This window comes from Urocitellus parryii, chromosome 5 (assembly GCF_045843805.1).
Source record: "Urocitellus parryii isolate mUroPar1 chromosome 5, mUroPar1.hap1, whole genome shotgun sequence".
Taxonomy (NCBI): Eukaryota; Metazoa; Chordata; class Mammalia; order Rodentia; family Sciuridae; genus Urocitellus; species Urocitellus parryii.
The window spans coordinates 10,766,703-10,787,056 of NC_135535.1; the positions used below are offsets into that span (position 1 = coordinate 10,766,703).

General features: G+C 62.0%; 1 protein-coding gene across 1 annotated transcript; it reads left to right on the plus strand.

The window, feature by feature from the left end:
• Positions 1 to 11,303: 11,303 nt before the first annotated feature.
• Sstr3 (somatostatin receptor 3) lies at positions 11,304 to 12,587 on the plus strand. The gene has a single exon (XM_026410174.2). The coding sequence runs from the start codon at positions 11,304 to 11,306 to the stop codon at positions 12,585 to 12,587; it is 1,284 nt and encodes a 427-aa protein (XP_026265959.2).
• The last annotated feature ends 7,767 nt before the right edge of the window (positions 12,588 to 20,354 follow it).

Genomic DNA, 20,354 nt, shown 5'->3' on the forward strand with positions numbered 1-20,354 from the left:
TGCTTCTCTGAAAGTCAGGCTGAGCAAAACAGGGCCTTCGAAGCGGCTCCCCTGCCCCTCGTTCTCCTTCTTTGAGATGATGTGAACAGGTCGGTTCTCTTCCTCTCTGTGGTGTCCCCCAAGCCCCTGCCCTCCCCGTGACCTTCCGCTCACTCCGGGACCCTGAGCGCATCCTCCTGGGAGAGCCCTCCGCTGCTCCTGCTCTGCCCGTCAGGACTCTGCTGCCGCAAGTAGAAAACCCCGTTCAAGCTTCTGAAGCAGAAAATAAATATATGGCTCCCGTCTGAAACTGTCATGACTTCAGGTGCAGCTTGATCAGGGGGCCCAGTGACGTCACGGGGGCCTGGTTCCCCGCACTCCTTGGCTCGGCTGCTGCGGGCTGGTTTATTCTCAGCCAAGTCCTGAGGACTTCATCTTTTCAAGTTCAAGTTAAGCCAACAGAGCAAGTGTCTGCCCCAGACTAAATTCTCATGAATTTAGTTTACTCTGGGCAGCTTGAGTGTGAGGCAGTCAATCACGGCGGTCAGAAGGCTCTGGGTGCTGACTGACCGGGCCTGGACCCTGTGGCTGCACTGCGGCCAGCAGCGGAGTCAACCCCGGGGAACTGCAGGAGGGCGGAGGGTTCGTTCCCAAAGGGAAACTGAGAGCCGCGCGGCCCCCTGCACAGAGAGCTACCTCCCTTCTCCAGCCAAACCTTTCACTCCCCCGACACGTGTCCACCGGCCCCACTGTGCGCCCGGAGCTGCTTCAGGTCCGAGTCCCCGGCTGCAGGGGTGGACGCTCCAGAGAGGCCAAGAGACGGAGCCCCCATGCCCACCCGGGACCTGCTCCGCTGCCCCGGAGCTCGGCCACCCTTACACCCCGGGTTCCCAGGCAGGACCCCCAGTCCCCTCTGCTCTGTGCTGGGCCTGGGGATCCATCCCAGACCCTCCCCAGGCCAGGGCCAGGGACCGGCCACCTCACCCCGCCCCCACCCTGCGCTCGCCCTGCTCCCGGGGCTGGACGGTCCTCCCTCCAGCTCCCCTCGGACTCCCAGGCCCCCGCGTGGGCTGGGTCCTCTCCTGGCCCCTGTCCTCTGCCCCTCAAACCTGCTTCTGAGCTGGAAGGGGTCTGGGGTCCCTCTGTGTGAGTGTGGGCCCTAAACCCGCCCAGGGAGATAGTCCTGGCTTTTACGCCCATGGTGGTGTCCGTGGTGAACCCGTCCAGGCGCCCTGGCCACTCCGCCTGTCCTCTGCTCCCCTCTCAGAGCTGCCTTCGGCCAGACCAGGGGCCCCAGTTTGCAGAGAAAGCGGTGGAGGCTCGGGGGGGCCTGGGGTTAGAGCTGGGTAAGGGAGACCCCGAGCTGTTCTCTCCCTGGCTACCACTGCCCCAGGCTGCCGCGCCCGGCAGGCCCTGGACGTGGAGTGAGCTGGCCCCCAGACAGAAAAGGGGAGTCAGAGGAACCTGTTTTAAAGCAGGAAGGAGCTGGGTGTGGGCGGCGGCGGCCCTCCCTTATCCACACCTGCTCCCATCACACTCCCCCCCCCCATGCAGTCATGGCCTGGGGGCGACAGGGCGCCTGCCACACAGGACCAGTCCCTCCAGCTGTCTGTCTTGGAGGCTGGCTGCCGCTGATTCTCAGCATCCCCCGGTTCCCGGCCCAGCCTGGACGACTTGGCCTCCCCAGGCTGCTCCCTGCCCTGGGCCGGGCCCCTCCCTCCTCCTCGTTGACACACAGTCACACTGAGTCACATCGGTCACCCCTGTGTTTTACTCCTGGGGTGGCTCCTGGGGACATTCAGCAGAACCCAGCCTTCTCCACGTGCCTGTGTGAGTCTGTGGCCTGTCCCTGGAGCCACCCCCTCCCACAGCCCCAGCTGTAGGGCTGCTTCCAGAAGGTTCCACGGTGGTGCCAGGGGCTCCCCTCCCCGGGGCCATCTTCGTAGCTGCTCAAGATTCAGCAACGGTGAAACGGGCCTTCGTTAGCGAGACCCCCAGACTGTGAGCTCGGGGACAACAGGGCCTCCCTGGCTGTGCCACCCTTGACACCAATCCCTTGGTGACAGCTGGGCACCCGACAGACGCAGGGCCGAGGTCTGTGGTTCACACAGATGAGGGAACAGGTGGAAGGGCTGGCGGTGGGGACGGAGGGCGCCAACCGTCCCCTGAGCCCAGCCTCCCGACCCTCCTGCCGGGCACCTGGGGCAGGGCCACCTGGATGTGTCTGCCCAGTGGAGTCCCCACGGACGGCAGCCCCAGCCACCCCAGAATGGCCCGAGAGAGGGTGTGGCTGCTGCGGAGGGCCGTGAGGTTTGGTGCCCAGAGACGGTGACCAGAGAGATGCCAGCCACGGACTTGCCGTCGACTCTTTGGTCTCTGTCCCAGGTGTTCTCCCTCCAAATCCCCCACCCCAACATCTGGCTCCCTCCAGGCCTCCAGGGGTGTGGGGGGCAGGGCAGGCGGGGCCCTGGGATGAGGGAGGCCACCAGGACGTCTATAGGAGACCTCTGGGGGGACCTCAAGGGAGGCGAATCGAGCAGCTACCCAAGTGATCCCAAATTCCATTCAGTTCCCACGGGCACTGGGTTCTGCACCCCAAGCTGTGTCCAGGGTGGGCAGTGCAGAGCGGGCGGAAGGGCCCTCTGACCACTCAGGGGAGGAGACAGACCATGAATAACCCCCGATCTCTGTATCACAGACTCATCTGGGGTTCAGAAAGAAGAGCCTCTGGTCTCAGGGGACCGTGGTAGAGATGTTCCCAACCCTGTCTCTGCAGGAAACAGAAACAGAAACGCCCATCTTCAAAGAAACCCACAGACACCGTGACCCCAACCACAGCTGGGAGTGGCCCGAGCAGATGTTGGTGGTGAATGAGGCACCGGAGCCCAGAAAGGCGAACCTGGGCCCCTGTGATGCCCAGGTGGGGGTTTGGGGACCAAAGAGATGCCAGCCACAGCCACCAGTCTCACAGCAGCCTCAGGAGGCTCAGGATCAGAGGACTGGACACCACCGACGGAGGGGCAGGAGGCCAGGGCCAGCGGGGCTGCCAGTGTGACAGTAGGCTCCCAGGGAATGCCCTGCCCTGTGCAGCCCGGCTGTCACCGTCCCTCACCCAGAGAGCTCTGGACGGGGCACCTGCCATGGGCAGGTGGGTGAGAGCCAGACTGACCTTTGTACATCTGGAAGATTCAACTCCCTTTAGTACCCACCCCCCCTGCTGCCCGCTCCCCTAAAGCTAGGCTTGGCCATGAGACGTGCTCGGCCACAGGGACACTGGCACTGGCCTCTGATGGTGCCCAGACCCTTGGGCCTGCCAAAAGAAGAGTGCTCTGCGCGAGGACCCACTGGTGCCAAGAAGCCCAGGGCAGAGCCGTTCTGCTGACCGGCTGTAACCTGATGTGCAGGTGACTTGACGGGCAGGTGCCCAGCTGGCCCGTCCAGGTCCCCCCATCCCCGCTGACCTGAAGGTGTGAGTGAATAAACATCAACTGCTCTGGCCCTCGAGATGCCGTGAGGTTTGTTACGCGGCAGTATCTGCCCGAGGCGGGGGATGAGCGGACAGTGAGATTCTGGACCAGATGGATGTTTCCAGCCCAGTTCAGGGGCACCAGTGGCCAGGAGCACACTCGGCCCAGACGGAAACTGGGACCTGGGCACCCCACAGGAAGGTCTTCCAGGTGCCGGCTTCTGGCGTCCTCGACACAGACCCAGCTGTCCCACGGTGCTCCTGAGCCCCAGCCAGCGCCGTGACGCCTGCTCTGAACAGGAACAGGGGTGAAGGGCGACCAGCTCAGGGGGTCCCTCCCGTGACCAAGCAACACGGAAGGAGAGGGGACCCTGAAGGAACCGTCACTGCTGTCCCCGGAGAGAGAAGGAGGCCCGTGGTCTCCACAGAGCCCAGGACACCACAGCAGAGGGCCCTCACGGGGCACAGCTGGGCGCAGGCGGCCCGACGACAGGGGTTCTGGGAGGAAACTATACAGAAACCCTCCCCAGGATTGAGGAACGCAGCTCTCCAAATTGGAACAGTCCCCTCGGTGCCCCCAACAACGGACGGAAAGCACCCAAACAAAGCGCCTTTATTAGGGGATCTCGGAAATTCTGGGATACAGCGAAAGTTCTAGAAGCTTCCAGAATACAGAAAAGAGTTGCCAAAAGTTACACACAAGGGCTGGGAACAAGCTGGAGGCACCCACAGGTGTCGGCCACCCGTCGAGCCACAGCCTGGAATTCTGTCCCCAACTAGGCCGTGGGGCGAGCAGAGGGGGCCGTCTTAAACCCACAGGCCTCCTGGGAAGTCACTGGGCCTGGGTGCCATCCACAGGCCAGTCGGCCACCAGCGGGGAGGACCTGGAGCCCAGGACCCCGGATGTGCGTGGGGAAGAGGTGAAGGGCTCCCTGCTGGGATACAAAGTGTCCCGGCCCAAGGGACAGCTGGTCCAGAGGAGGGACAATCACAGGTCTCTAAGAACACACTCTGTCTGCACTTGGGCTCTGGAAACTCCTCTGTGGGGTTTTTATGACCCTGTACCCGAGTGTGGGAACAAAAACCAAGACTTTTCTTTTTTTAAGCGAAGTCAATGGAAAAAATGAGGTGATTATTAACTCCGGATTGAACACGAAATCATATTTACATTGCATTAATCCTGGGGACACCGGACAGGCATTTAATGTAGAATTGTGCCTGGGCGGGGGGACTAAAGCCCTGGTCCACCAGAACAGGAAGTCAGAGCCCGGGAATGAGAGACAGGGACACCGACAGGGAAACCGAGCAAGCCGGGTGACAGGGCAGGCCCGGGCCACACCAGCCAGGCGGGTTTTCCGACTGTCAGCATTTTTAGCACAACTGGGTTGCTAAAATTTACTTGCAAACAATGCTTTGATAGAATAAAAGCCATTAAAAAATAATTGTGGGGCTGGGGATGTGGCTCAAGCGGTAGCGCGCTCGCCTGGCATGCGTGCGGCCCGGGTTCCATCCTCAGCACCACATACCAACAAAGATGTTGTGTCCGCCGAGAACTAAAAAATAAATATTAAAAAAAAATTCTCTCTCTCTCTCTCTCTCTCTCCTCTCACTCTCTCTTTAAAAAAAAATAATAATTGTGTTCTGGATAAATAAAACAGGGAGCCCCGAGGAGAGGGGGAGACTGGAGAGCGGGAGGGCGCTGCTGTCCAGGAGCAGCAATGGTGGACAGTGGTGGCTTCAGTGTTTCCTCCTCCTTCTCAGTCTCCAGCCTGACCTGGGAACTAAACTGATGAACGGGGAAGTTCCCGCATTTTCTTAGCAAGCCCCTAGGGAGCCCCCACCCCATGCAGAGCAGGAGGCCCCTCTGCCCTGTGGACCCCCACTCCCGGTCCTGGTAGGGAAGGCGCTGGCCCGGGGCCTCTGTGCCCCGCTGTCAGGGAGAGGGAAGGTCCAGGCGCCCAGAGGGAGGCTGGGCCAGGGGGGGCCACAGAGGCCAGAGAGAGTTCAAGGCCAAGCACTGGGTCAGGGGCCAGCGTTCCCTCCCTTCAGCCCTCTCCAGAAACCCAGGGCCGGGTCGCCAGGTTCAGACATGAGACAGGTGCATCCTATTGAAGTTCCAAGAGGGGTTTCACAGTCACGTGGCTTGATGGGGACAGAGCTGGGGCTCAGACTCCCCTACCCAGTGCCCCAGCCCATGTCCCCTACCAGCGGGAGTTAAGTGGTGCCTTTTCTCATCTCCGCTGGGAACCACTACAGTGTGAAGGAAGGGACTGACTCATTCCATCGTCATGGCAACCCGATGAGTAGGTGTTGAAGATGAGGACTAGGCTCAGAGAGGTTAAGTCACATATCTGAGGCCACACAGCCAAGTAAAACGGCAAAGCTGAGATTCCACCCTAGAGACAGCTGGCAGGGCTGATGAACTGGAGGACACTCTTGATGGGGACTTCAGGGACCCCTGGGCTGAGCTGGGAGGACATTTTATCATCTCTTGTTTGAGAGGACAGACCTTGGGATCAGTAGTTGAGCCCTCCACCTGACCTCGGGTCAGCTCCAGCGTGGGTTATGCCGTGAGAGCAGAGGGACGGAGGAGGCTCTATCCTGGAGGCTGGCGCCCTGGGGCCTCACCGCCAAGTGCTGAGGGCAGATGTGGCTGCCTGAGCCGAGTCTCCTGGGTTGGGTTGGGCCAGCTGGGCAGCGCTGGGAGGTCCAGGGGAGGAAGTACCTCATCCCGGCACCTGGCGACCACTATCTCAGGTGTGGGGACAGGCTGGGTGGGGACCGACTCCGGAGTGGGGACACAGCCTGGGCACCCCTCCTTGGCCTTCTGACCAGACAGTCTCCCTGCCTCTGCCCTGCCCCAGACATGGCACATAGTAGGCACATAGTAGGTGCTCAACAAAGACTCTGCTTCCGGCTTCCCCCTCTTCTCTGACTTTCCCTCCCCTCCCTCTCCTGAGGCAGGGGTGAGCATGGTGTTGGAGAGGCCAAGCGCAGGGATCCTGGCCCCGGGCTGGCCCTGGTCGGTCCTCACTGCCTGCTTTTGTACAGCCCGAGTCAGGAGTGGGTTTTACCGCTGGCCGCTGGCCACCCATCTGTGGCAGGGAACACTAATTTGTCTCCAATTAAGCAAAATATCAGCCCCGAAGAGCTCCGTTCCCCAGTAGATTCATATTAAAAACTGTCCTCGGTTCTCGCTATTATATCTTTAATTTTGTCAAATAAGAACCAGGGGGAACCTCTTCTCTCTCCGCAGGACGCCTCTGCTTTGGCCTCCGCCTGGCTCCGCTCCGTTCTGACCTGTGCGTTGGCCTCTGGCTTGGCGGGGGTCTCTCCCGCTTCCCGGGGCCCGGGGTGAGGACCCGCCGCCCTCCGGCCACGCGACGGCGGGACGCAACTGCGGACAGGACGCCACGGGCACCCGCCCTCCTCTCCGCGGTGCGCAGGGCCACCTGGGTCTCAGCTGGGACGCAGCTGTCGTCGGCGGGGGGCGTCCTGCCCCGCTGGCCGCGGACCTCCCTGGACACCTGCCCCTCTGCAGCTCCGCGTGGGTGGCCGAGTCTCCCGGGTAACCCGTCCCCGCCCCGCCCGGCCCCTGCGCCCCGCCCGCGCCCGCTTCCCGTGTCACATCTGTGGCACCATCCTTCCCTGCCACTCTGCTGGCCACCCCCTCGTCCTCCCCCCTCCCTCCTGGCTCTGTCCCTGCCTCTCCGCAGCTGCTCGGTCCTTCCTCCTGCTTTTCTTTCCCTGTCACGCACCTCCTCTCCCCTCACTCCGCGTTCCGCTTTCCGCCCACCAGGTCCCCTCTCCCTCCCTCCCTCCCTCCCTCCCTCCCTCCCTCTCTCCCCCCTCTCTCTTCCTCCCTCCCCCCCACCGGTCCCCCTCTTTCTCCTTTTCCATTGGCTTCTCCGGTCCCCTCTCCTCTCTGCCCCCCCAGCTCTGCCCGCAGACCCCGTCTGTGCCCCTGCCCATCCCCCCTGCGTCCCGGAGGTGGGGGCGACCCTCCGGCGCAGGTGGGAAGTCAGGCCGGAGTCAGATGGGAGAGGCTCAGGGCACAGATGTGGCCGCGCGCCTAGGAGGGGACCCAAGCCCGCCAGCAGCCTAAAGTGGGACCCAGTTGGGGGTGCCCTGGGAGGGGGCGCAGGATGAGGAGCAGCCTGGCGGCCAGGAGGGGAGGCCTCTGCCCGTGGGCAGGTAAGGAGGTGGCGGGTGGTCCTGGGTGGGATGCCTGGCCCATGGCTGCCCAGGATGAGCTGGGAAGGCCGTGGGGGCTGGCAGAGGGTGGAGTGTCCCACTGCCCAGGGCGGGAGGGCCTCCGTGACCTCTGGGTGGGCTGCTCAGAGTCTTGTGTCGTGATTCCAGAATCTTCGGGTCTAGGAGCAGCAGAATGTCGGAGCTGGACCAGGCCAGATGCATCCTGTGACTCCACATCCTGGGCTTGGGGGGCAGCTCTCCCGAGCTCCTCTGTGCCAGGCACAAGGCCTGGTTCACTGCTGTTTAATCTCTTCACCAACCCTGGGAGGTGGGTACATGTGTCTTCCCTGTAATGGGCATAAATGAGGTCCAGAGAGGAGAAATGACTTGTCCAAGGTCACACAGCAATTTGGCATTGCTTGTGGGGTGTGCTCCAATGGAGGTCAGACCCCCAGCTGAGGGTGGAAATCAGTCAATACCATTAGATGACCCAGGCCTCGGGAGGAAGGCCTGGGGTGCAGAGGCAGAAACAGCAGGGGCGTTCAGCCGGCATCTGCCAGGGCTGCCTCTAGAGAGGCCAGCATGGCCAGGAGGCACTGATGATTTAGGAACAGAAAGAACTGGGCTTGAATCCTGGGTTCCCACTCACCAGCTGGGTGACCTTCTCCTGGTTACTTAACCTCTCTGACCCTCTGCTTCCTCCTCCCTCCTACCTCCTGGACTTCCTGAGCATTCCCTGCTGCAGCTCCAGGCCTCTGCCCAGGAACAGTGTTGCAGTTTGAGCTTTGTTGCTTCTGTTAGCGTCTACTGAGTGCTGGGTGATGGACCCAGAGGGGTCCAGGCCGAGGGACAAGGGAATGAGAGGGACAGGGTGTCTGGCTTCCCGAGGGGCTGTCCTTGATTACTGCAGGGCTGGGAGCAGCTACTCACTCTCTCTTGCCTCTCTCCTCTCCAGAGCCTTCTGAGGAGTCCGCCCCCGGCTTTCAGCCCAGCTTGTGCCAAAGATAAACCAGACAGCGAGGAAAAGTCCTTCCCTCCCCAAAATGAGCTGATCACGCCCAGGATTCCACTCCTTCAAGAAAAGACGGCACCGAAATTGCAGGTCTGGCTTCCCCACGTGGAAAGCTGTCATTTCCCGGCTTGTGGTGCCTGGGAAACCTGGACAGAGAGGGTGGGTGGAGGCGAAGTGGAGGCAGGGAGTCTCAGGGAGGCCGGGGCCGGGAGGGGCTGCTTCATCCCTGGGATGAGGAGGGTCTGCCTGGCAGGTTTGCGCATGTGGGTTCGCACATGTGCGGGGCTGCAGGGCGCTGGACTCCGAGCTCCCCTCAACCCCCCCCCCCCGCTTCCCCGGAGGGCATCTGTCCCTGAAGCCTGGAAATTAGGCCTGCTGGCTCCCTGCCCCTCTGGGGAGCCTGGTGCTCCCCTGCCTCCTGCAGCCCTGGGCTGTGATTGGCCGCAATGGGTCCTCTGTACAGAGGCTCTGCCACCAGCAGTGGATGGCGAGGTGGACAGTGACGTCGGGCACTCCCCTCCCGCAGGCCCAGGAAGCAGGACTTTAAGGTCCTAGATGCCACCGTTCCCTGGCTGCTGCTGGCCTTTGGAATTCAGTGTTCTCTGATTCAAGGACATGAGCTTAAAGATCCACGAGTCCCAGTCCCCGGGCTCTGTCCTAGGAGTCTAACAGCCCAGGAGTAGGCCGGAGAGGTCTGCAGAGGCCAGGGAGCTGCGGCGCCCCCCTCCTGACCTGGCCTTAGTCTGGGAGCCTGTGAAATGGAGGCCGGTGGTCACGGGAGTCTTCCTGGATGTGCCTTTTCTTAGCTGTGCACCAGAGCCTGGGGCCTCGTCTTCTCCCTCCCTCCCTCTCATTTGCTTGTCCCTCTCAGTCCTTGTGACGCTACAGGCACCAGCTTTGCATGGAGGGTGGCACAGTTGGATTCAGCGGTACACAGCCGGTGGCACTGAGCGCCCTGTAGCCCACGTCCAGATTCCCTGGCTCAGGAGACCCATGAGAGCCTGGGGGGTGGGGCGGGTTGAGGACAGGCTGGGGGCTCCCCCATTCTGGAATCCTGGAGCCGGGAGGGTGCCGGGAGCTCAGGCAGCCTGGGCTGAAGCAGGAGGAGATGTGGCTCAGGGGTCCTTAGCCACCCTTGATGCCCGATGCCCAGCTGGCACCAGGAGCCGGCTCCATGCTCACCCGCCCTGAGGCGGTGGCTGGGGGTAGGGACCTCCCCGGTCCCAGGAGCCGTGCACCTTCCAGTGGGGCCATGCAGGCACCGGTCCCACGGGAGGGACTTCAGGCCTGGTGCCGGTCAGCCTCAGGAGGGGGAGGAAGGGTGGTGGCTGAGAGGTGTCCTCCCCCTCAGGGTGTCTGCAGGGGAATCAGAGACAGCCAGGGCCGTCACTAGGAAGGAGGGGCGCAGTGGAGAGTCCAGGCCAGAGACAGTCAAGCGCTCAGCCTTGGCCAGGCCTCCCTGGAGCCGGAAGTGCTGCGGAGGCTGCCAAGGCCGAGTCCCCTCCCCAGGGACCTGCAGTGCCATTCCCAGCAGTCCCAGTTCTTCACGCTGAGGACAGTGCCCTGGGTTCCTCTGACTGACTCAGAGGGAGTGGCTGCTGTGTGAAGTGACAGGTAGGGGACAAAGCCAGATGGGGGTCTCCACGCTACGGAGACCACAGTCTGCCCCGGGGGAGCCTGGGGGAGCCTGGGCTGCTGAGGCCAGACGGAGGCTGCCCGGGCCCCAGGATGGCAGGTGCCTGCGGTGCAGGGGATGCCCTCCTGCCCGCGCTTCCAGACCCACCTGGGAGGTCCTGTGCCCCTGCCTGCAGCTGGGGAGGTGCTCTGTCCAGCGCCCACCACACGTGCGCTAGGGCCTTCCCAGTCGCCCTGGAGGAGAAGGGCACACGGGCACCCATGCCGCCCACAGCCTCCTCCTGGCCGGGCCTCTGAGCACAGTGGACCCAGGCAGAGGGTTGCTCCTGGCTCTGACTCCCAGGGGAGGGGCACCTCAGAATCTAGCTCTTCACTTCATTTGATGTCAGGAATCTTCCAGAAAAGACCCAGACATGGTCAATTCTTTTTTCCCTGGTACCAGAGGTTGACCCAGGGGCGCTTAACCCGAGCCCCATCCCCAACCCACTTCTGTATATTTTGAGACAGGGTCCCACTACGTTTCTCAGGGCCTGGCTCAACTGCTGAGGCTGGCCTTGAACTTGGAATCCTTGGGGCATGGAGGATTTCACCTGGAGTTCTGGAGGTTCATGGATCCTCTGAGGTTCATCTGGGGACCCGGGTTGCAGGTTGAGGATTTGAGATGTGCAAAAGAGTGTTTTCCAGATGAGGGGACAGAGACCTGTAAGTGCATCGCACCCAGGTGTCCTCTGTGGGCAGCAGGAATTGTTTCACGTTCCACCGCCACTCAGGCGCGTGACCGAGCACAGTCACTTTTCTCAGTTTCTCATCTGAGAAACGGGACAGCACCGTTCAATCCTGCTGGGCTGGCAGAGTGACCGAGGAGAAGGTGCATCAGGCCCTGGGCGCCGCTGCGGGAGGTCTCCCAGGTCACCACAATGGGGGAGGGGCGGCACAGAGCCCTCCATCCCTTGCCATGACTGAGCAGTGTCCTCCTCTCCAGGCCACTAGCTGACCATTGCCCGGCTTCCCTTGGCTATGGACACCCCTGGCTATCCTTCACTGGTGCCCACGACCTCGGACCCGGGGAACACCTCCTTGTCCTGGCTCCTGGATGTCACTGCGGGCAACGCCTCCTCGGGCCCTGGCCCTGCAGGGCTGGCCGTCAGCGGTGTTTTGGTCCCTCTGGTCTACCTGGTGGTGTGCGTGGTGGGGCTACTGGGCAACTCGCTGGTCATCTACGTGGTCCTGCGGCACACGGCCAGCCCGTCGGTCACCAGCGTCTACATCCTCAACCTGGCGCTGGCCGACGAGCTCTTCATGCTGGGGCTGCCCTTCCTGGCCGCCCAGAACGCCCTGTCCTACTGGCCCTTTGGTTCCTTCATGTGCCGCCTGGTCATGGCGGTGGACGGCATCAACCAGTTCACCAGCATCTTCTGCCTCACGGTCATGAGCGTGGACCGCTACCTGGCCGTGGTGCACCCCGCGCGCTCCGCCCGCTGGCGCACAGCGCCCGTGGCGCGCACGGTCAGCGCGGCCGTCTGGGTGGCCTCGGCCGTGGTGGTGCTGCCCGTGGTGGTCTTTTCGGGCGTGCCGCGGGGCATGAGCACCTGCCACATGCAGTGGCCGGAGCCGGCGGCCGCCTGGCGGGCGGGCTTCATCATCTACACGGCGGCGCTCGGCTTCTTCGGGCCGCTGCTGGTCATCTGCCTGTGCTACCTGCTCATCGTGGTGAAGGTGCGCTCGGCGGCGCGCAGGGTGCGGGCGCCCTCGTGCCCGCGGCTGCAGGCGCCCTCGTGCCCGCGGCGGCGGCGCTCGGAGCGCAGGGTCACGCGCATGGTGGTGGCGGTAGTGGCGCTCTTCGTCCTCTGCTGGATGCCCTTCTACGTGCTCAACATCGTCAACGTGCTGTGCCCGCTGCCCGAGGAGCCCGCCTTCTTCGGCTTGTACTTCCTGGTGGTGGCGCTGCCCTATGCCAACAGCTGTGCCAACCCCATCCTCTACGGCTTCCTCTCCTACCGCTTCAAGCAGGGCTTCCGCAGGGTCCTGCTGCGGCCGTCCCGCAGAGTGCGGAGCCAGGAGCCCGCGGGCCCCGAGAAGACGGAGGAGGAGGAGGAGGAGGGAGAGGAGGGCGGGGAGGAGGAGGAGCGGGGAGGGAGGAAAGGCCAGGAGATGAATGGCAGGGTCAGCCAGGTGGCGAAGCCCGGCACCAGCAGGCAGGAGCAGCTGCCCGGCAGAGCGGCCAGCAAGGAGCAGCAGTTCCTGCCCCAGGAGCCCTCGGTGGGGGAGAAGTCTAGTACCCCACACATCAGCTACCTGTAAGGGTCCTGGGAGGAAGGGCGGGGCCTGCCGCCAGTCGAGGGCATCCTGTCTGAGGTCTCAGAGGCCCAACATGGGACGTTCAGAGGCCTGTAGTGGGATCCCACTGCTGGGTGGCCTTGGCAGGTCGCTTACCCTCTCTGGGCCTTATTTCCTTGTCTGTAACTCAGGGGTGGGAATACTGAGCCTGGTTGAGCTCTGTTAGATTGAGGGGTCTGGAGGGCGTGGCTACTGGGCTGACCTTCTTGAGTGGGGCCCAGGTTAGGGGGCTCTGCAGCCTGTCCCTCAGACATGGAGCCTCCTGGGGATGAGCCTGCACCTTGGCCCTCAGAGGGACAAACCAGGCCTGAACTTTCTGGGCTCACACTCAGGGATGTGGGAGATGCTGGGGAGCAGACAGGAGCCCCAACAGAAGAAGTGGAAGTCTGGGGGAGGGGCAGCGGAACTGCTCAGGCCCCAGGTCAGTTCTCCCTGGCCCTTGAGGCCCCCTTCACCTCTGGCCTCACATGCTGCCAACTCAGTGACCTCCAGGCCCTTGTGGCCCAAGTGGTCAGCGCCGGACCTCGCGTGCTGCCGAGCGTGACGAGAGGAGGCAGATTTTCCAGGAAGTCCAGCTTCAGGGTGTCTTGCTGCCTGGGCCCTTTTGAGGCCCCAGGTCTAATCTTGTCCTTGTGATTTACATTCCTTTCCTTGGGGAGGGACTCCACGCTTGGGCCACCCAGAGCCTAGCGGGGTCCTGTTGAGGTCAGCCACTGACTTCAGGCAGCTCACTGTAGGGGCTCCAGAGCTGCCCAGGTCATGGAGGGCTGCAGGCATCTCCTACAGGACCAGCCCCGTCCTCCTCCTTTTGACCCATGTCCCCTCACAGACAAGACGGACATGACCCACACAGATGGCGCAGGAAGGCAGAGTTTCTATGGAGCAGAGCTGGGAGGGTCACAGGGGAGGAGGTTAGGGGAGAAGAGGAGGAGGGGGAGGGACAGGAAGAGAAGGAGGAGGACAGGTCTGTTTGGGACCTTGGAGCCGTCCTTGGCTCCTCTGGGCTGGACCCAGGCCCTGGGAGTGGAGCTGGCTCCCAGGGCAGCGGAAGGTTGGAGAACTTCTGCAGGCTGCGGGAGCTGGCCTCCCTGCTTTCTGTATTCCATGGGGGAATACAGGGAGCAGCCGCTGTCCAGGTCCCTCCCAGAGCTGACCCTGTAGGGCCACCATGAGGCTGGCCCTGGGGAGGGGGGTCCTTCTGCTAAGCCCCCCCTGCCCCCACAGAGGGCAGGCGCTCCTCAGGGAAAACACAGGAGCCAGGAGAGTGGAGAGCTGGTCTCTGGCTCACCTCAGGACCCTTACTGGCCTTGACCTCTCTGGGCCTCAGTTTCCCCATCATGAAACAGAGGTGGCATCCAGCTGGCTGCCTGCTGGGATCTGGAGAGACAAACAAGTGAGTGGGTGGGTTACCGAGCTCCTGCCAGGGACACCTTGGATCACGGAGCGGGCGCACCTCCACCCCCAGGGCTGGCCTGCACCCTCCTCTTTTAGCAAGTGGCCTCTGTATTGGGGTTTTGGAGGTGAGAACACCGTAGGCCACGAAGAATGGGGATTAGGAGGCCAGAGGTCAAGGGTCAGGGAGGCAGGGCTAAGAGAAGGGAAGTTCCCACACCCAGACCTCCTGGTGGTTGGAGGTCAAACACCCAGCTCTGGGGCTCAGTCTGGGGTTCCCCTGAGGAGAATCTGAGGGTCTTCCCTGGCTGACTCTGCTCCCCAACTCCTGGCGCAGGTCAGCAATGGGTCTGGGGACTGGTTAAGACATCTTTTACTGCTTCTGCCCCTAGCACTTGTCAATAAAGACGGTGACACACGACAAGAGCAATGGTCTGGGCCAATTCTTCTGCTGGCTGCTGTGTGTTCAGATGGGTGTGAATGTGTGGGTGTCGGGAGCCCACATTTTTTTTCTGAACTGGGGATTGAACCCAGGGGTGCTCTACCCCTGAGCCACACCTGCAGCCCTTTTAGTTTTTATTTTGAGACACTGTCTCACTAAGTTGCAGAGTCTGGCCTTGAACTTGCAATCCTCCTGTCTCAGGCCCCCGAGCTGTTGGGATTACAGGTGTGTGCCCACATTATTACTTTATGGAACAACATGACTTCACGTCCCAAGCACCTTCCAGTTTCATGAAGATGCTCGCTTTACTTCCTTGAACTTGGTGTCTTAGCTGAGAAAAGGGACAACTTGCTGGATTTGGTACATCAAGCTCTTGGCTGGGGTACAGGAGGTCTCCAAGAGAGTGGTGGCACAGAGACAGCCATCTCTGGCCATGAAGGAGCTGTGCCCTCCCTCCCCCAGGTCACTGCTGACGTTGACAAGCCTCCTCTTGATCACGGACCCCTGCTTATCCACCGGGTGCACGTGAGCTGGGAACACAGTGTGCTCTACATACCCGCTTCTTTTTGTGTGACTTCCCAGAGTTCAGGTCCTTCAAGGGGCCTAGCAAATGCCAGGCCTGGGCCACATCCTTACAGATGTTGATCCCAAGGCCGCAGGTACCATTTCTTCCTATTTTCCAATTAGCAAATCTCATAGAAGAAAGCCGATTGGCTTCAACTGAGTCACATGATGGTTCCTTGGGCCAATTACCAAAGACAAGGTGACAGGGTTCCATGACTGGCCAAATGCGGGTCCATGTGTCTCCGCCTCCAGCCAGAGAAAGGCGAGGCGCTGTGGGGGGACACCGGCTAAGGCGGGGGAGGGAGGCCAGGGACATATTAGTGATGGAGGAGAAGGCAGGCCAGGCATCCAGAACGGAGCCGCAGGGCTCGCTGGGCGCGGTGGTGAAGGTCTGGTGAGCGCAGTGCAGGGCCGAGTAGGTGCTCGGGACCTCTCAGGTGAGCGTGTCTCGGGCGTTCCCTGTGGCAGGCCTGCGTGGAGTGAGCGCGGAGGACTCCGGGAGCCAGGGCACCGTGTGGGAGCCGGGCCACCTCGTCGGGTCCCTCCTCTGGCCCCTTCAGTTCCATACTTCTCCATACCATGTCACTGCCTATGTGTGCCCCCAGGCACGCATGTGTGTTGGTGTCCTTATCCCATGAATCTGACAGCCTTGTCCCTCCCAGGGCAGGACGTCCCAGGGCCTGCATCTCGGGCCTAGTCTCGCCGCTGCGCGCTCTCCCTGTGCCTGGAATCAAAGCACGAGCAGGACCATTGCGCTTCACACCTGCAGGGGGCGCTGCGCACACCGTGCCGCTAAGCCTCCTTTGGAGTTCTGCATGGCAGAACTGAATAATGGTGGCAATTGAATAAATGGGTGTGTGGGGCTGCGGAGGGGATTGGCTGGGGAGACTGAAGGGGCTCCATTTGGCATTTGGGCTAGAATCTATGGGGGAGGGGAGCCCAGGGGCTCCAGGATGAGGGGAGGGTCCATGGCTGAGAGGTGGAGTGGGAAGGGAGGGACCACCCACTCTATCTGAGTCGTCCTCTCTAGCCATCCAAGTTGTCAGACTGGAGCCCTTACCTTGAACTTGTCCCTCAGAAGTGGTTGCCAGGCAACAGCCCACGTCCACCAGGCTCTGGGCCACAACTTGTCGTGTTGGCATCCGCATTGCCAGAGAGCCTCTGGGAGTCACAGGACCCGTGGGAGGGGAGGCGGAGGCCCTCAGTCTTTGGGCTCCTCCTTGCTTGGAAGGGGTGATAGAGGCCACCGACCCAAGGGTAGGTGACAGCCTGGAATGTATGGGACTCCTGACTCAGAAAAAACTCTCAGGAAGCCAGAATCCCAGACAGCGAGCGGCTCACATGGCTTCCTGGAGTTGTGCAAGGCCACAGGCCACCAAGGCCTCAGGCACTCCTTGTCATTGGCAGCCCTGCTGAGAGTCTTGGTGGCTCCACTGTGGGGCAACGAATGCCCTGAAAGTCCCAGGACCCAAAGTCAGGAGTCCCAGGTCCTAGGCCCCTCTCTGCCATAAGCCTCGTGTGGCCTCCAGCCATTTATGTCACCTGTATGCACATAGTTCATTTTGTTAACGAAGGTTTTTCTGGCCACCAGCTATATGATGGGCCCGACACAGGGTTGGAAACCAGGAGGCCATGGACACAGGACTGTGCCCCAGCACTCATGAGCAGCCACCTGTGGGTCACTATGCTGTGGGCTGTGGGCGAGCAGAGCTGGGCTGCACTGACCCGGATGTTGCAGCCTAAGGCAGGGATCAGACAGCAGCAGGGTTTTCTCCTGATCCAATGGGACTGGTGCCAAGGAGAGGAGAGATTTGGACACAGAGGTGCACACAGGGAGAATGCCACAAAAATACGGAGGTGAGGTGATGCCTCTCCAGCCAAGGACGCGAGCGATGGCCAGCCAGCCACCAGAGGCCGGGAGAGGAGCATGGACCAGGATGCCTCCATCTGCACTGCCAGCCTCCAGAAGCCCGAGGCAGGCCTTTGTGGTGTGGAAGCCTGCGGGCCTGCCGTGCTTCGTCAAGGCTGCCCTAGCACATGGAGACCATCCCGCCTGCCCTCCCCGGTCCCTGGAGGATTCCTTCCCTCCTTCCACAGGTGACTTATCGGGTGCTGTCAACTGCCCAGGATGGCGAGCAGAGATGGACAAGGCCTGTCTTCTAAGAGCCCAGGACGTTCCAGGGAAGAGGCAGTTCTGAAGCCCATGACTCCTGTTCCGGGTGGGAAAACAGACCTGGGATGGGAGGTGATGCGTACAGAGCTCTGCAGAGGAGGGACAGGGCATGGCCTCTCTGCCTTGCTTTCTGCTTTAATGGCCAGGAAATGTGTCAATATTTACTCATGGGAATGGCAGGCCCTGCCACGCTGGGTCAGCACACCCAGAGCAGGCTTCGTGTCTCCATATGCAAGACCACAACGGTCTCTACTCTCTGCTATGTCCCTACCACCTCCTCACAGGGCCGGGAGGGTCTCGCCCTGCTCTGGCCATACTCAATGGCCCCTATCTATTATGGGATGAGGGAAGCATAGGCTTGCCTGTTTACCTGGGCAAAATGGCAGGTGGGCTCTTGGCCACGCAACATTTGAACCTAGCTGCAACCCTTCTTAGCTCTAAGTGCCTCTGAGCTAGCCTTGGAACCTCTCTGAGCCTCAGTTTCCTCATCGGCGAAATGGGCTCCACAACCCCATCTCACAGGACCAGGAGGCGGAGGCTTTTTGGCTCCCACCGGGGTCAGCTCTGAGCCTTCTGTCCGGCAGGGGGCGCCACGGGACCTCAGGCACGTCCCTTTTCCCCTCGGCGCCCGCCCCGCTCGGACTCAGCCCGACTCAGCTCGACTCGGCCCCGCTCGGATCCACTAGGCCAGGCTCGGCTCTATTCGTTTGGAGCCGTCTGGGCTCGGCTGGACTCGGCTCTATTCGGCTGCACGCGACCAGACTCGGTTCTGCTTAGGCAAGCCCGGCCTCGTTCGGATGTGCTCGGCTCGGCTCGGCTCGGTGCTGGCCACCGGGAGCTTACGGCTGTTTGCGCTCCACGTGTCGGGCTTCCGGGGTGCAGCCCCTGGCGCGGGGACCGAGCTGCTTGCTAGCCCTCGCGCAGGCTGGTCCTTGCGGGTGGATCCCATGTGGCTGGGTGCCGAGGGTGCCCTGAGCGTGGCCGCTGTCGTGGAGATGAAGTTCCGTCAGGGTCACTCAGTGTTGGGGACTCGGTGGAGCCGACCGGGGCTCCCCCAGCTGGAGGCCAGGCGGAGTGGTGCTGCTGGCGAGAGGGACCCTGCCACTTTGCAGGGAATGCTGGCCCTGAGGAGGAAGTGGGTGGAAGGGCGCCCCAACCAGCCCCGAGCGTCCCTTCCTGTCCCCTGACCTCTTCCTTGGGAGGTGGGACGGGGCTGGTGGGGTGCGCGGCTGCCCCTGTCCGGGTCGCAGTGCGGGCTGCGGTGCACAGCGGCTCTCCCCAGCAGGTGGCGCTCACGCTTCCCTTTGTGTAGTGATCAAATTGGCTGATGACCTTGAACAAGTCGCATCTGTAACTGGCCTTTTCTGACTTACATCGTTGACCCCAGGAGTCATCGTGGCTGCCTTCTAAGTGGGGGTGGGGGAAGGTTGGGGTGGCAGGGGGAGCACAGCTCTCATCTTCACAGGGGTCAGGCCTTCTGCACTGGGGTTACGCCTGTGCCATGGCAGAGTGCAGAGGACATGCCAGGGACCCTAGGCTTCCACACGGGGGTGTGTGGGAGGAGAGTGGGCACATAGTTCACCATATTCCGGATTTAGCCGGGGAAGCCCTGGTGGCAGCCATAGGCAGCGACCCTGCTGCCTGTCCACCTGGTGCTCAGGTTCTTTGTTTTCTCATGCCATCTGGCCAGGGGACTCCAGGGCTCAGGTATGGAAACCCGCCCAAGGCCACCCAGCTAGAAGGAGGTGGAAGTAAGCCACAACCCGAGTTTGTCTGCCCCAGGGCCAGCACTGTCTCCAAGCCACCTGCCGAGGAGACCCTCATGGCTCAGAGGCCACAGGTTGATGCCCCAATTCAGGGATCTGCAGGGCAGAAAGAGTGAGAAGAAGACTGTTGAGGTCGGAAAGTCCCAAGCTCTGCTTTCTTGTCTTGCTCTATCCCGAGCAGCTGCTCTGGACCCAGGGGACAAGGCCCCTTCTCTGGGGCGTCACATGGCTGGAAACCCATGATGCTCACCCTGGGACTGGCCAGCCCTCCCCTCCCCAGACCTCAGCCTCCTCCTCTGTCAAGTGGATGGGCAGCTTCGCCCTGCAGAGGGCACACGCGCTCACACACGCCCCACCTGCCTCCCCCCTTCTCTCCATCCCCCTTCCAAACAAGCCCCAGGCTCTGAGACAGCCCAATGCTTCCCCACCCCCATCCTGCTGACTCAGCCCTTTCCCCTGGTGGCGGCAGTGTGGGGAGGGTGGCCGCCCGCAGCGGCCCTGGCTCTGTGCCCTGGGAATGCTGCCGGAGGCAGAGCCCTGCAGACAGCGTGGCCAGAGTGGGCCTGACGTGGGTGCCTGTGGCCATAGTCCCTCCAACTGCTTTCCTCGGGTCCCTGGTGGCCCTCAATAGACCTCGGGCTCCACGGCGCTTTGTGGAGGGGTGGGTGGGTTGGTGGCTGGGGGGACAGCACAAGGCTGGGAGTCAGCGGAGTCTGGCTCCCATCCCAGCCTGGACTCCACTCTGCTCTGTGGCCTTGAGCCAAAGCCTTGGCCTTCCCGGGCCCCAGAGTCCCTGCCAGTCAGATTAAAGAATCGGCTTAGCTCATCTGCGAGGCTTCTCCCAGGCCTGACATTCTGCTGTATGACTGTCCCTAGAGATGACCGTGGTCACGGGCACACAGCCCAGGGGCTGCTCCGTCTTCTCACTGGGCACCGTGAGTGTGGACTGGGTTTAACCTGCAAAGCCCAGATGTCACTGTGTCCCCTCGGGGCCCTCCCCTGCCCATGCATGCCACAGTGGGCACTCTGGTTGGCTGAAGAGCACTCGGGTTCTGCAGGGCCTGGGGTCCTGTCCACTGGCTGTGTGGAAGTCCCCCGGACTGCAGGACTCCAGCTCCCTCGGGAGCCTGGGGGAGCACCAGTTGAAATGACTAGTAAAAATGTCCCTTGGGAACAAAGGCTCCTAGAGAGACAGCGCCTGGCCCAGGCCGTAGGTACTCAGTAAACGTGGAACAGGAGGTAGGAAGGGTCTTTGCATCCGGGTCTGTAGCCCCAGGAAGCCAGGTGCCAGAGCGGTAGCCTTGGCCGGACTCCCCTCGCTTAGCCAGAAGGAAACTGAGGCAGGAGCCGGTCACACAGGCTGCTCTCCTGTGGATTTGGGGGATCTTCTCTGT